The sequence below is a fragment of the Nothobranchius furzeri genome, chromosome 2, assembly GCF_043380555.1.
Source record: "Nothobranchius furzeri strain GRZ-AD chromosome 2, NfurGRZ-RIMD1, whole genome shotgun sequence".
NCBI lineage: Eukaryota > Metazoa > Chordata > Actinopteri > Cyprinodontiformes > Nothobranchiidae > Nothobranchius > Nothobranchius furzeri.
In genome coordinates, this window is record NC_091742.1 from 11,882,343 (window position 1) to 11,895,981 (window position 13,639).

Here is a 13,639-nt window from a genome sequence, read left to right on the forward strand (position 1 = left end):
TTCGTCATTTCTAGAGATATCGCCACGAAACTTCTTGTGAGTGATCCTAGTCCGGCCCCCCAAAAAATCTGATGTGACATTCCGGTGGGCGTGGTCTATTTGCTGAAATAGCGCCCCCTAGGACCATTAAAACTGACAGCCCCAAGCCATGCTTTGACTGAGGATTACGAAATGTTTTACACTAATGTGGTGTCTCAGGACCTACAAAAACGTCTCTTGGAGCCAAGTGCAAAGTCGCACAGGAAGTCGGCCATTTTGGTCCAAGTGCGTGATTTAGTGGTTTTCGCACACGTTGTTTGGAGAGTGATGCTCCGTCGCCCTTTTCACCAATCGCCTTCACACTTCTGCTATATACTCTTAAGACATAGATGAAAAATTTCAACCGTCGGATTTTAAATAAGTATAAAGGTGTGGGCGTGGCTAAGCCTCAAACTCTGACTTGTCGCCACGCAACTCTTTTTTTCACAGCTCCCTATTGGACTCCTTTTATCCAATCACCACCAAACAGTGGCAAATAGCAGCAGACAAGTTGAGGTCACTAGGTCTATAGTACTGGCAGGTTTCGAATAAAGGCGGGGCTTTGGGAGCATGGCGAAATTCGCCATCACGCCATGGAAATACGTTTGTCTCTCATTTCTTCAATCATTGTGACATTGCCACACAATTTCTGATGAGTGATCCTACTCTGACCCCTAATATAATTGGACAGCTGAAGTTTGTGGGCGTGGCCTATTTTCCAAAACAGTGCCCCCTAGGACCATTAAAACAGTCAGCCCCAAGCCATGCTTTGACTGAGGATCACAAAATTTGGCACACTAATGTAGTGTCTCAGGACCTACAAAAAAGTCTCTTGGAGCCAAGCGCAATGTCGCACAGGAGGTCGGCCATTTTGGTGCAATTACTCAATTTAGTGGTTTTCGCACACGTTATAAGGAGAATGATATCTCCTCGCCCTTTCCACCGATCACCTTCAAACTCCTGCTATATACTCTTAAGACATAGAGGAAAAAATTCAATCGTCGGATTTTAAATAAGCATAAAGGTATGGGCATGGCTAAGCCTCAAACTTTGACCAGTCGCCATTACTTTATTTGACTTAATAACTCCCATGTGCATGATCAGATCAATTTCATACTTTGTCTGTGTGATCACTGACCACATCTGAAGACAGTGACAATGTGGACAGCTGACATCACCTAAGCCCCGCCCCCTGACTAAAGGAAGTCTATTGTTTTATGGTGAACTGCCCATATTTGTCCCCTCTAATTTAGTCAAGATGACACTAAGGTCATGCACTGTCTTCATGATGTTGTAATGACCATTCAGATCTGATAGCTTTTCAGAAAGTGAGGGGCTTTGATGCCATGGCGATTTCTGGCGTGACGCTGTGACCTTACGTTTGACTGTAACTTCCACAAACAGCCTCCGATTTGCCCGAGACTGAACATCACATCACCAGTGTGGTAAAGATAGAGTATCTCCTAGGGGTGAGACATGTAATGGTGGGCTCAGAAGGGATGCTGAGTCAGGGTGAGGTGTGGACGAGGAGGCCTTTCACGGTTTCCGGTGTTGGGGTGGCTGACTTTCTGTTCCGACAGGCATGCCCTGATGCCCTCGGCTGCCGGCCAGGATGGAGAAGCGCGGAGCCGGGTTTGGAGAGCGTCGGGGATGGAGCGGAGGGGGTGCTGAAGGAGGGCGAGCAGCTTCGCTGCGAGGGCCGAACGACGCTGCTTGCAGCTTTAATTTTACTTTACATCTTTTAGCTTTCACCAGCACATCAATATAAGAAGTCACATCCTGAGTGGCGGCCAACTTCAGGATGTGATTCAAGTTCTTGTGTGAGCCTTGAGCGCAGCTTTGTTTTATTTATACTCATTACAGAGAAAACTTGCTCACAAAGATACGTTTATTTTCACTCTACATTCTAAAGTATGAAAATAAAGTTTACACAACCATCTCACGGGCCGGATTTAACCCGCGGGCCGTAAGTTTGACACCCCTGATTAACCGCTTTCATGTCTGAGCAATTTTTGTATTTCTTCTGCTTTATTTTGAAAAGTTGTTGGTTTGACTTCCTGCCAGGTGATTGTTCACACCTGAGCTCCGTTCTGCTGATTGCCCTTGACTGTACCAGTCCGTCCCTGCATTGTTGTGCGGTTTATTTTTACATCTTGGCTTCATATTTATATTTTAGATATAAACATTTGGTCAACTTAAACAAATATAAACAAAAATATGTAAATTTTTTAACTTTTAGACAAAAATTTGACAAAAAAAATCACAACAAATTAATGTAAAAATTATAGATTTATAAGGTGCGTTTAATAATTTAAGTGATATTTTTGACTGCTATTTTATTTAATCCTTGTGTTAATCTTCGTCTCTAGACTGAGTGACCTCAGCGACTCTGACGACCATTTCTTATCTCAGCAGGAGACGGCAGCTTGAGGTAAACACCCCGCTGAGTCCGGCTGACCCGTCTGCAGAAGCGCAGCCGACCGACGGTCTGAAACCAAACAGGGATGGAGCAGGGCGACGTGTCCCACCCGTGGAGGAGGCTGTCCATGTCCACCGTAAAGACCACATCCTCAAAGGAGGCCAGGGCCCCCTGCAGCAGAGTGGAGGCTCGTTTCTGTGGGAGGAAACGCAGAAACTTTCTGTTGGAGGCAAAGAGCAGCTGCTGAAAGCTCAGCTGCTGCACGCCACAGAGAGCAGCCGGGAAGCACAGGCTCACATCCAGGTATGATGAAATGATTAGAAGTTGCAGCAGAGCAATAAATCATGAACTAGATTTTAATGTTTTATTTATTTTGATGTTATTAAACTTTATTCTGGGTGTGTAGCACAGTTTCTGGATCTGGAGATGCGCTGCTGGGTTGAGCTCCGAGACTTTTGGATACAAAAAAAGTTTAAAAGACATTTTTAAAAGCTCAAATTAGGCCCATCTCTAACTGATCAGATCCGTGTCGTCTCATGAGATTTCCCCAGGGGTTTGCAGGTTTCCTGCCCGGCCATTAAAACACGATGGAGACACAAATCAGCTAGGTTTTAGTGACATCGTTGATGTTCACTGAATTATCTAAAAGTCTTTAATTCTAGATTTTTATTTTTCTGGGGGATAAAGATTTCACGACTTTGCACAAAATAAGCAAATATCTGTGTCAGTGCCTCGGCTGCTGCTGTGGATCTGCTGCTGTCGGGGCAGATGGCTCCCCCGATGGCGTTTCCTTATCCTTATGTTAGCTAGTCTGGCTCATCTGATCTCAGCCCATTGTGTTTTTTCCATGTGGGAGGGGAGCATGTGTGTGTGTGCCAGAGGATGAGTGTTTGGAAAGGGTTTTCATTGTCAGCCTGTTTTTAAAATTCTGGGGATGGGAGGGAATGTGGATATGTGGGGCCTTTTTAATTTGCTAAGCACTTTGAGTTGCATGTATTGCATGATTAAGTGCTATATAAATAAAGTTTGACCGATTGATTGATTGGTATCTGTTGTTTCCATGGCTGCTTGTTCTAAACTCTGCTTCAGCACATCTTAAACAAACGAGTCATAAACGGGTTGTTGCAGAACTTGATGCATTTGAAGCTGCTGGGTTGGATGAACACCCTCACGACTGCACTGACACTCCTGAGTGAATCTTGCACGTCGCCCGATCAGCAGTTTTCTGGCCCGGATCTGCCCTGTGCTGTGCACTAATCCTCTGTAATTGGATGGACTCGCTGCACCATCTTCTCCTCTTTGCTTTACTGGTGGTTACCCTGCAGCTCTCCTCTTGCAGGCTGTCGTCAGGAGCAACAGTGTGGAGGGCAAACGGGAAGCAGAATGGACCGTCATCTCGGAGTCAGCCGTCCCACCACAGGAGGAGCATCCTGCAGCACTCACGTAAGGATTAAAGAATTAATCTCAACTTTTCTGAAATTTTGGAGCATTTATCATTAATGTTGTGGCTAACTGCTTCAGTTTAGCTGCTTGTCATTAACCTTTGTCCACTTTGATGATGTAACCTTTGAAATACAGCTAGTCAAACCATTAAAGGTAATATTACCCTTAAGAAACAGTCTGGGCCACACTGGAAGAGGCTGGAGAGCTGAATTAAACTAACACAATATCCCTTTTTTGAAAAATATCTGTTTTTACACAAGTGAATGGAAACGATTAGAAAAAAGCTGAATCCATTCAAAGCAAACTCCTTTTTTTTGTGCAGAAAAAACTTCAGTTTGATTTATTTAATATGACCTGAAGTGTCCTAAAAGTGCTGTTTCCTCTTTGATGTTTGGACTAGAATGGCATCTCTGGAGAAAACCGCTGGCTGGGCAGAGTCTGCAGGTGATCAGGAGGCAATCATTAGAGAAAAACTGGACCAGATCATCGGTCGGTCTGTGGACATCTCTGCTCTAACCGTACCTGACGCTGCGCTGCTTTCTGACCTGAAGGTCTGGTTTATGTTTCACACTAGTTAAAGAATGAAAGATGCTCGTTTTTAGGATTAAATTCTGATTTATTTGTAGGAGATTGAGGACAAGCTGGAGGCTGGAATGAAGACGATCGCAGAACAAAGCAGAGAGGAGGACAGACGAGGGCCTGCAGCCACGCCCCAGCCATCCCTCTCCCAGCCCCTGTATCGTCTGGAGCAGCTCAGACAGCTGCTGGATGAAGTTCAGTCAGCTGTCCTGGCTCTGCATCGCCTCCTGGCCACCCTCCGAGATATCAAGGCTGAGATTCCAGCCCTGCTGGCAAACCAGGACCCCAGCAGGCATAAATCTGAGCCGGACCAGGAGGAGGAGAGGCGTTCTTGGCAGAAGGCGGTGCAGAAGTTGAAACATGCAGTGGAACAATCCTGCGTGGTTGACGGTTGTTTACAGGCGGTGGGGGTGACGCTCAACATGGATGGTGCACCTGTGACCTGCCAGGATGTGGTGAAATCTGTTTCCCAGCTGGTGATGGCAGCACCACACCGAGAGGAGCAGCTGGTGTTTCTGGGAAGAATGAAAATCCGGAATTTAAGAGATACACAAAAGACCGGGACAGAGTCGGCACAACAAAGTGTGGAGCGTTCCGGTTTGAGTGCAGTGGAGAAGTCCACTCTGGAGGCGGAAAGAAGGAAGCAGGTGGAAGTTTGTGCAACAAAAATACAAGGAGAGGAAGAGACTCGAACATGTAGCTCTGAGGCTGGCCTTCTAATAATTAGAAATCCGATCCAGAGGAGGAGCAGCAGCTGGATTGGGAGGGAGCATAATGAGGGTTTGGCTCAGAGGAAAGACGCCTTGTTAACAAATCTGAGGGAGATTAAAGGAGGTTCTGAGGAGCTGAGGCTGCAAGAACCTTCCCTGCCTGCTCTGCAGCACAGGTACAACAATCAGCTGGGTGTTTTATTCACGACAACTTCCATAGTGTGTCACACAATGACCTTCTTAGCTAGGAACCACACCCAAAGCTTCTATATCACACATTCAGCTGGTGTGAGCACACACACCACTTCCTGTATTACTATAAAATCACACTATTGCCTCCGAACGCTAGAACCCAGTTTTGCAATTTTCTCCTGCAGGACCCGCGTGTTGATGGAGCTGGAGAGTGGTCTTGCGGTCCTGGTCTCTGAGAGGCAGCTCCTACGTGATGCTTCTTCACAACCAGGAAGTGCTGATGAGAATCAGACCAGAGAGGTGGAGGATCTCTGGCAGGAGGCGACGAAATCTGTAACCGAACGGTAAAGACGAGTAGTTTATCACAGCGCCTGCTTTCGCTGATTAAACCGTTTTGCACGTGGGAACATTTTTTGGGCGTAATGTGTTTTGGTGTTGATACACTCAGACTGGAGCAGTGTAATACCCTAATGGAGCTGCTGAAGAAGTTTCAGAAGATGCACGGTGGGCTGAGTGCAACACTACAGAGGGCTGAGAGCACAGTCAGCGAACAAGCGTCCTACGTTGGGAGAGATTACCTGCAGAGACTAAAACCTAGAGTACCTCATTATGTTTCACTTGATAAACAAACCACTATACAGACCCCTACGCATGCGCTTCATCAGGTTTGTGTTTATAAGGTGGATGCAGCAAAAGCTGAGCTGAATGATCTTGGAGACGATGTTGAGGAGATTCGCAGCATCTGCAGACAGCTTCACTCCCTCCTGCGTCAGGTACCAGGCTGCACCGCCACGCCATATGAGAGGGAAGCCGATGCTCTCATGGATCGCTGGCTTGATGTAAGTTTCACTTTGTAAAGTTTTAATTTGCACTCTATAGCACATTCATACCACCTGCCGCCACAAAGATACACGTTTGTTTTTACCGGTGTTGTTGTTCAAGAGTTTGATGACAAAACATCTCAACCTCCAAACTGATTTGAATGAATCCCAAACGTGTCCACGACTGACTGAGTCAATCACATTTAACGCCGCATCCTACTAACATTTGATAGCATGATAATGTTTAAAACTCAAGCCGTTTCACAGATGGTGTGCATTGCCTCCATCGCATAATAACATGCTAACGGACTGTGCAAGGTCTTGTGCAATGTTATGCAGACCATCTTGTAATTTGCATGCAAGCACTTGCAATATTGCACCCACATTTTTGACACATTGCACGCATGAGCTTGACATATCGTGCACACCCGGACTTGCAGTAGTCGTTTGAAAGAACTTGCAATATTGCATACCAGATCTTGGAATTTCTGCATGCAAGAACTTGCGATATCGCATGAATGATCTTGGAATATTATATCACAGACACAATTTTGCAATAATTTCCTGCAAGAACTTGTAATGTTGCATGAACGTTTGACCAGATTGGCTATAATGTAGTTGTTTAAAAATGAAGATAATTTCTTGAAGGAAATGCAATTATAGGTGGTGCTTTGTGTGTAATCGGTAAATAAAAAGCAGCCTTAAAGTCCATCCATTTTCATCCGCTTATCCGGAGTCGGGTCGCGGGGGCAGTAGCCTAAGTCAAGCGACCCAGACTTCCGTCTCCCCAGCCACTTGGGCCAGCTCCTTCGGGGGAATCCCAAGGCATTCCCTGGCCAGGTGAGAGTAATTGCCCCTCCACTGTGTCCTGGGTCTTCCTATAGGCCTCCTCCCGGTTGGACGTGCCCTAAAAACCTCACCAGGGAGGCGTCCAGGAGGCATCCTGACCAGATGCTCGAGCCACCTCAACTGGCTCCTCTCGATCAGCCTTAAAGTTTTCCATTTAATCACATTAACAAGGCTACATTTTGGATTCCTGTAGTTATCAGAACGTATCGATTCCCACCTTGAAAACCTCCATCTGTGCTCGACTTTATGGGACGGAGTTCTTCAGCTGGGGACAGAAGTGGAGGATTGGACTGATGCCAAACTATCAGAGTTCACCCAGAATCCGTGTTTACAGTCTGAGGACGACATCAAGGCTTTGCAGGTAAAAATGGCCCTTGTGTGTGTTTTTTCCCCCCTGTAACTCCTCCTGGCTATCTTACTTTAAACAATATTAACTTCCTTCATTCTGCCTTCAGAACGAGATTATGATCCAAGAGGAAAGTGTTCATCGTTTCCACCAGAGAGCTGCTGAGATTCAGTCACTGCTTCAAAGCTCAGAGACCCCTCTGGAGCTGCAGGTACAACATGCAGCTCCTGGTTAGCTTCGTGTTCAGCATGCAGGTCTCAGGCTGCAGTAAAACACGTTTTTATTTCACAAACTGCGTTTAGTCTTTGACATGGTTTCCACTTGTTTTTGTTTATTTTTTATCCTGAGGTGGTGGGAAGCCAGATGAGACAGAAAATAGAGCAGCTAAAGGAGGTTTTGGCTGAAGCCGAGGATGTTTATAAGCAGACGGTGGCCACTAAAGGACAAATTCATGGGAGGATAACGGAGTGTCTGAACTCTCTACAGAAGATTCAAGACTCCCTCCGCTCCCTCGCCGGCCCAGATGTTGCATCTGTTCTAGCTAAACTTAAGGTACAAACTCAAATTAGATCAAAGTCATGGATGGATACTGATGAGTTATTGATGTTGGTTAATTATTTAGGCTTACAGCATCATGTGGCTCTACCTGGTTGCATATCTTTTCTCCTACAGGAGTTATGTCTGCAGCTGCACACTCAGGACGAGCAGTCGCAGAGCTTGCTGGAGGACGTGAACGTTTTGGCCTCCGTAATCGGTCCTGTGGGCCTCCAGAATCTGTCGGTCAGCAGGAATCAGCTGGAGGAGAGCGTTCGGAACACCCATCAGCTCTTGTCTGAGGTGGAGGAACAGACTCAGAAAAGCGTCCTGGATCTAGACAGGTAACACAGCTCAAGCTCGTGTCCTTATTCACCTGTTTTGTCACAGGAAGTGTAAATATTTAGTCTTCCTCTCAAGATTTCATGTATCCTATAAGCTGTTTTTCATGGGGTTGACTTTTGTAACACCTGCAAGGTGCAAGACCTTCATTTTTATGGATTCAGGAATTTGTGAAAATGCAGAGTGAATCAGAGTCTTTATGCTGTGCATCTGTTACAGGCTGCAAACGGAGAGAGAACATCTGGAAAAATGGTTTCATGCAGCTGAGGAAAAGGTGTTGAAGGGGGAGGAGCTCAGTGTCCTGCAGGAGGAAGTGTCTCAACAAAGGTAAAGTCTTCTGCAAGGGATGGAGTTGTGCACCTGTGATGCAGCAGCTGCTTTTCTGCAGAAATGGATGGTTTAAATGAATATGTGCAGGAGTAATATCGTATATTGCCAAATGCAGCAAGTGCAGAAACGTAGAAATCTGGTCTGTTCACTAAAATGAAGTTTAGTTAGAAAGATGATCATTACATTGACCTGGTTGTCCTTTATGCTAAACCATCCTGTTGGTCCCTACGACCAACTTTATGACTTAAATTTTTTTATCATTTAATTACATTTTAAAGGTCCAAACTAGTAACTGCAAATGCTCTAATGTCCTGTTTTCTGTTTTGTTTTGCGCTCTGCAGTGTGAGGTCAGACCTCATTGCTCAGCTTGTGTTGTCCCTCAGGAGCAGCAGCCTTCATCAGCTGGAGCTACTGGAGCAGAGCTGCAAACTGCTGGGACAATACCACAACTTTCACTCACACATACAAGGTGGCTCAGAGGCGGGGCATCGCTCCGTGAACGCGGATGTGGAGGAGTTTCAGCTTTTGTCTAAATCCGTGCAATCGTGGATGGAAGACTTGAGAGGAGTTGTTGAAAGCAGCGGATCCCAGAGTCCGGTAGAGCAGAGACTTCACTCTGCCCAAGTAAGGGAAATTCACGTTGAGGACGTGATTTTTCACAGCTTCTGAGAGATCATGCATCTTTACATTTTTATGTTAGGTTGTATTAACCGTGACAGCAGAGTGGGAGGCTCGCCTGGAAAAACTCAGAGTTTCTGGAAACCGTCTGAAACGAAAACTTCACAGAGATGTCCTGAACCTGGATGTTCAGGGGACTATCCAGAAAGCAGAAGATCAGTGGAGGAGCCTCTTCCAGTCAGTTCAGCCCTGTTACAGGTCAGCGGAGCCGGTAAGCAATAAACATTTCTATTAGCTGTTTACTCAAGTCTTTCGTTGTCTCCTGGTGGCTTCAGGGTGCTGCAAGATGAACCAGAGCTCGTCTCTGCCTACCTGGCAAATAGAGAGGATGCTCACCTCAGACTCAAACAGCTGCAGCACCAAGCTGAGCAGCTTCCTGCTTCCTTCTCCTGGCCTGGTGCAGCTGAACGTGCAAAAGCCTGCCACCGTGCCCATCAGCTTCTGGAAGAATCCAAGTCACTCCAGTTGACCTTTACTGGCCTGGATGAGAAGAGGATGGAGCTGCAGGAAAAAACCAGCAGCATCTGGAAGGATTCCTCCTGGGCTGATTTAGACCGCCGCTGGTCGGCGCTGACGGGAAAGCTGGAGGTAAAACTGTGTGTTAGCAACTCTCCAGGAGGCCATTCCCAATTACGTTTATTTAGTGACTGATCTAATAACGTGCACATTCATTACACATTCAGTTCAAGTTTATATTTATAAAGCGCCAAATCACGACAAGAGTCGTCTCAAGGACGTTCATACAGAAAACGTTCCAATACAGGTCAGTTCGTTAAGCCAATTAGTAAAACGTTTCCTGTAGAAGGAACCCAGCAGGTTGCATCGAGTCACTGACTCGTGTCCGAGTCTTTACAGCAATCCTCATACTAAGCAAGCATGCAGCAACAGTGGAGAGGAAAACTCCCTTTAAACCTGCAATACCTCCGACTTCAAACTTCAAACTGAGTGAAAGACTGAACCGACGAGCCAGAATCAGCTGGGGTGTTTTAACGGAGGTACATGAACGTGTCGTGGAGACTTGCTCGGAGTTTGTTTGGATTTCTGCGGTCTGATAAATTTGGTCAAACATTGGAAAATGATATACAAGCTCATGCAAGATCTGTTAGCACTCTGAGTACTTGTTGACTCTTGACACACACACACACACACGCACGCACGCACGCACGCACGCACGCACACACACACACACACACGCACACACGCACACACACACACACACACACACACACACACACACACACACGATGAATTGGGGTCGGTAAAGAGGTACGAGTATACATATATTACAGGAAGTGAAGGTCCATTGACTGCTGCTTGGTGTTCCTGATCTATCCACAGTGTTTGCATTCCCGCCTGGAGGAAGGTCTGAGTAATGAGGAACACTTCAGCCAGTTGCTGCCGGACTGCCACCATAATTTGACATCCCTGCAGGAGAAGATGTCAGTTTGTCAAGCCCGAAAAGACGAATCAGATGAACTGAACACTGATGTAGCAGCTCTGGAGGTAAGCATCTTCTTTTATCTTGTTTCCTTAAAGCTATGCATGTGATTTTTCCTGAGCATTTATCCTTTTCAGTCAGCGTTTGCACATTTCTAATTCCCCACTTTTCACTTTGTAGCTTTTGCTAAAAGACACCGAAAAAGATCTTTCACAGCTGGAAACCCTCAGGGACTCCCTCACAACCAGTTGCACCGCTGAAGCCCGAGCCAGCCTTTCTGAGAATGTTGGTGAACTCCAAAACCACAAGAGGGCGATGGAGAGCAGCATCTACAAGCAGCTACAAGCAGCACAGCTGATGGAGAATCCGATAATCCAGCAAGTTGGAGAAGAAGCCTCCCGTTTACAGACGGAACTAAGAGATCTCGTAGGGAATCTGTCTGGAATGATGTCGCCAGATATCAGCCAGCTGACCCAGCAGTGGTGTCTGGTACAGGTAGCATCAAAGTATCACAACTATGGGGTGCCATTTGTAAAGTCAAACAGTCATAATCTAACGGCAATATTTTTGGTTATTTAGCATATCATAAGAGAAAAACTTGGGAGTTAGCTTTTTCGAAGTCATATTTTCACCATGTTATTCATACATTTAAAAATGTTAAAGTTTCCAAATAAATATTTAGTTAGCAAGCTAAATATTTAATTTATAGTTAAATATTTATTTTGCAACCTAAATATTTAGGTCTCATCTAAATATTTAGTTTGTAAAATAAATATTTAATTCACTAATATTTAATTTACTAATTAAATATTTATTTTGAAGCTAAAAATTTAGTTTGCAAAATCAGTATTTGGGAAATAAATATTTAAGTCTGACCCAAAAATATAAAATATAGTGTGGAGCTAAATAACATTGTGGAAAATAAATATTTAGCTGGTACTTAAACATTTAGCTAATATGCAAATTTGCTTGCCAATGAGCGGAAGTTGGTTACCAAAATAAAAGCTGGATCTCGCTAACCTCTTTATAAACTCTTGCTCCGAACCAGAACTTGTTTTATCTCTGGTTCTATTCTTCTTCAGCCAACACGTCGGACGTGTTCAGAATAATAGAACCGGAGATAAAACATGTTCTGGTTCGGAGCAAGAGTTTATAAAGAGGTTAGCGAGATCCAGCTTTTATTTTGGTAACCAATTCCGCTTATTGGCAAGCGACTTTGCATATTGGCTAAATGTTTAAGTACCAGCTAAATATTTATTTTCCACGATGTTATTTAGCTCCACACTATATTTTATATTTTTGGGTCGGACTAGAATATTTATTTCCCAAATACTGATTTTGCAAACTAAATGTTTAGCTCCAAAATAAATATTTAGCTGAGATCTGAATATTTATTTCGGAAAATAAATATTTAATTTACAAATTAAATATTTAGCTCCAAAATAAATATTTAATTAGTAAATTAAATATTTAGTTAGTGAATTAAATATTTATTTTACAAACTAAATATTTAGTTTGCAAAATAAATATTTAACTATAAATTCAATATTTAGCTTGCTAACTAAATATTTATTTGGAAACTTTAACATTTATAAATGTATGAATAACATGATGAAAATATGACTTCGAAAAAGTGAACTCCCAATTTTTTTTCTCTTATGATATGCTAAATAACCAAAAAATATTGCTGTTAGATTATGACTGTTTGACTTTACGAATGGCACCCCATACACAACATGGCTGACTGATGGGGATCAAAAGGTGCATCCAGTCACAGAAGCATTTGTCTTTCTCAGGACTGGGATAAAAGGATGACAGAGTTGGCTGCCAGAGTGAATGACCTGCAGAGGAGGAGGAGTTTAAATGTGGGGCTGGCTTATGAGGAGCTCAACAGGTACAGTTCTATAACAGAAAAGTTCAATCCTGAAGTTTTACTTAAGTGCAGTTATCATGTATTACTGAAGTGAAGGTAGCTCCATTTATGGAATGAAAATTCAACTAATTTAACTTTCAGTGGCAAAGTTGGATAAATGATGGGAAATGTGTCTCTAAACATGTAGTTTTTAATGAAGATGGTAGCTTTAATCCCAGTTTCCTTCATGTTAAAATAAGATTTGTTACGGTGATGTGCTTTTACCACATGTAGCTGTTCTTAACTTAGCCTTTTTTTCCCAGACTGAGCTCAGTTTTGTTGCAAATGAAGCGGGAATGTGCAGAAACTGCTGCAGAGACCGTGAGAGGAATCATTAACCAGCTGCAGCAATGGAGACGAACGCCACAGGTAGGTAGAAGGCTGCTCTCCTTTTAACGTCTGATCTTAAAGCTTTTTACGTAATTCTGTTGTCACTTTTACTCAAGTTGAAAACTAGAAATGTCAAAAAAAAAAAAAAAAAAAAAGAAATCTGTTTCTGGTGTGTTTTTCTTTTGTTCCTCAAACCTTTTGAGAGCAGCAGTAGAAAAGCATCTGGCTATTTTTATCTCAGCACTTTATGCTAATGCCGTGGAAATGACTGTCTCCCAGCAGGACGTGAGGGTTTTGGGTACAAATGCAAAATGCCAAAAGTCCTTCCTCTTGATGGGAAAAGTTATACTTTTTGTGTTTCTTATAAAACTGCAGAAGTAGTTCCTTTCCTTTTAGGGGGATTTTTATTAAAAATGAAATGAAGCAGTGCAATCAGATGAGAATTAGGAGTAGTTAAGAGTTGAAATGTTTACTTGTGAGTTTCTACCCTTTTAGGCCGATCTGGGTGAAGGTTTCCTCCTCCAACAAGCACTTTGTGAAGTTCTGTCCAAACAAAACGTTCTCATAAATTGTTTTGGAGCAGAAGTGACGAAAACTCTGGTAAAAAGTGCTTCAGATGCTCTCATCGAGAGTCAACCTTCACTCAATTTACCTGAATACCCGGTAAGTCGCAGACGTTTACATTTATAACACGTTAG

At 43.9% G+C, this 13,639-nt stretch overlaps 1 protein-coding gene across 11 annotated transcripts in view; it reads left to right on the plus strand.

Annotated features, from left to right (window-relative positions):
* syne2a (spectrin repeat containing, nuclear envelope 2a) overlaps positions 1-13,639 on the plus strand; it is a 110,948-nt gene that overhangs the window by 35,411 nt on the left and 61,898 nt on the right. For 8 of the 11 annotated variants that reach the window (XR_011516201.1, XM_070544005.1, XM_054748117.2 and 5 more), the window contains 20 exons: positions 2,431-2,740; positions 3,777-3,880; positions 4,281-4,431; positions 4,507-5,345; positions 5,547-5,705; positions 5,810-5,960; positions 6,042-6,200; positions 7,225-7,392; positions 7,487-7,588; positions 7,726-7,929; positions 8,050-8,255; positions 8,473-8,580; positions 8,925-9,207; positions 9,284-9,459; positions 9,537-9,849; positions 10,600-10,764; positions 10,880-11,194; positions 12,496-12,593; positions 12,875-12,980; positions 13,437-13,604. Coding sequence is in view for 10 of the 11 variants with exons in the window: in XM_070544005.1 (XP_070400106.1) it covers positions 2,431-2,740; positions 3,777-3,880; positions 4,281-4,431; positions 4,507-5,345; positions 5,547-5,705; positions 5,810-5,960; positions 6,042-6,200; positions 7,225-7,392; positions 7,487-7,588; positions 7,726-7,929; positions 8,050-8,255; positions 8,473-8,580; positions 8,925-9,207; positions 9,284-9,459; positions 9,537-9,849; positions 10,600-10,764; positions 10,880-11,194; positions 12,496-12,593; positions 12,875-12,980; positions 13,437-13,604 (4,285 nt within the window). In the remaining variant the exon portion in view is untranslated. The remainder of the gene's footprint in view (positions 1-2,430; positions 2,741-3,776; positions 3,881-4,280; positions 4,432-4,506; positions 5,346-5,546; positions 5,706-5,809; positions 5,961-6,041; positions 6,201-7,224; positions 7,393-7,486; positions 7,589-7,725; positions 7,930-8,049; positions 8,256-8,472; positions 8,581-8,924; positions 9,208-9,283; positions 9,460-9,536; positions 9,850-10,599; positions 10,765-10,879; positions 11,195-12,495; positions 12,594-12,874; positions 12,981-13,436; positions 13,605-13,639) is intronic. The other 3 variants (XM_070544014.1, XM_070544017.1, XM_070544011.1) reach the window with 3 other exon arrangements.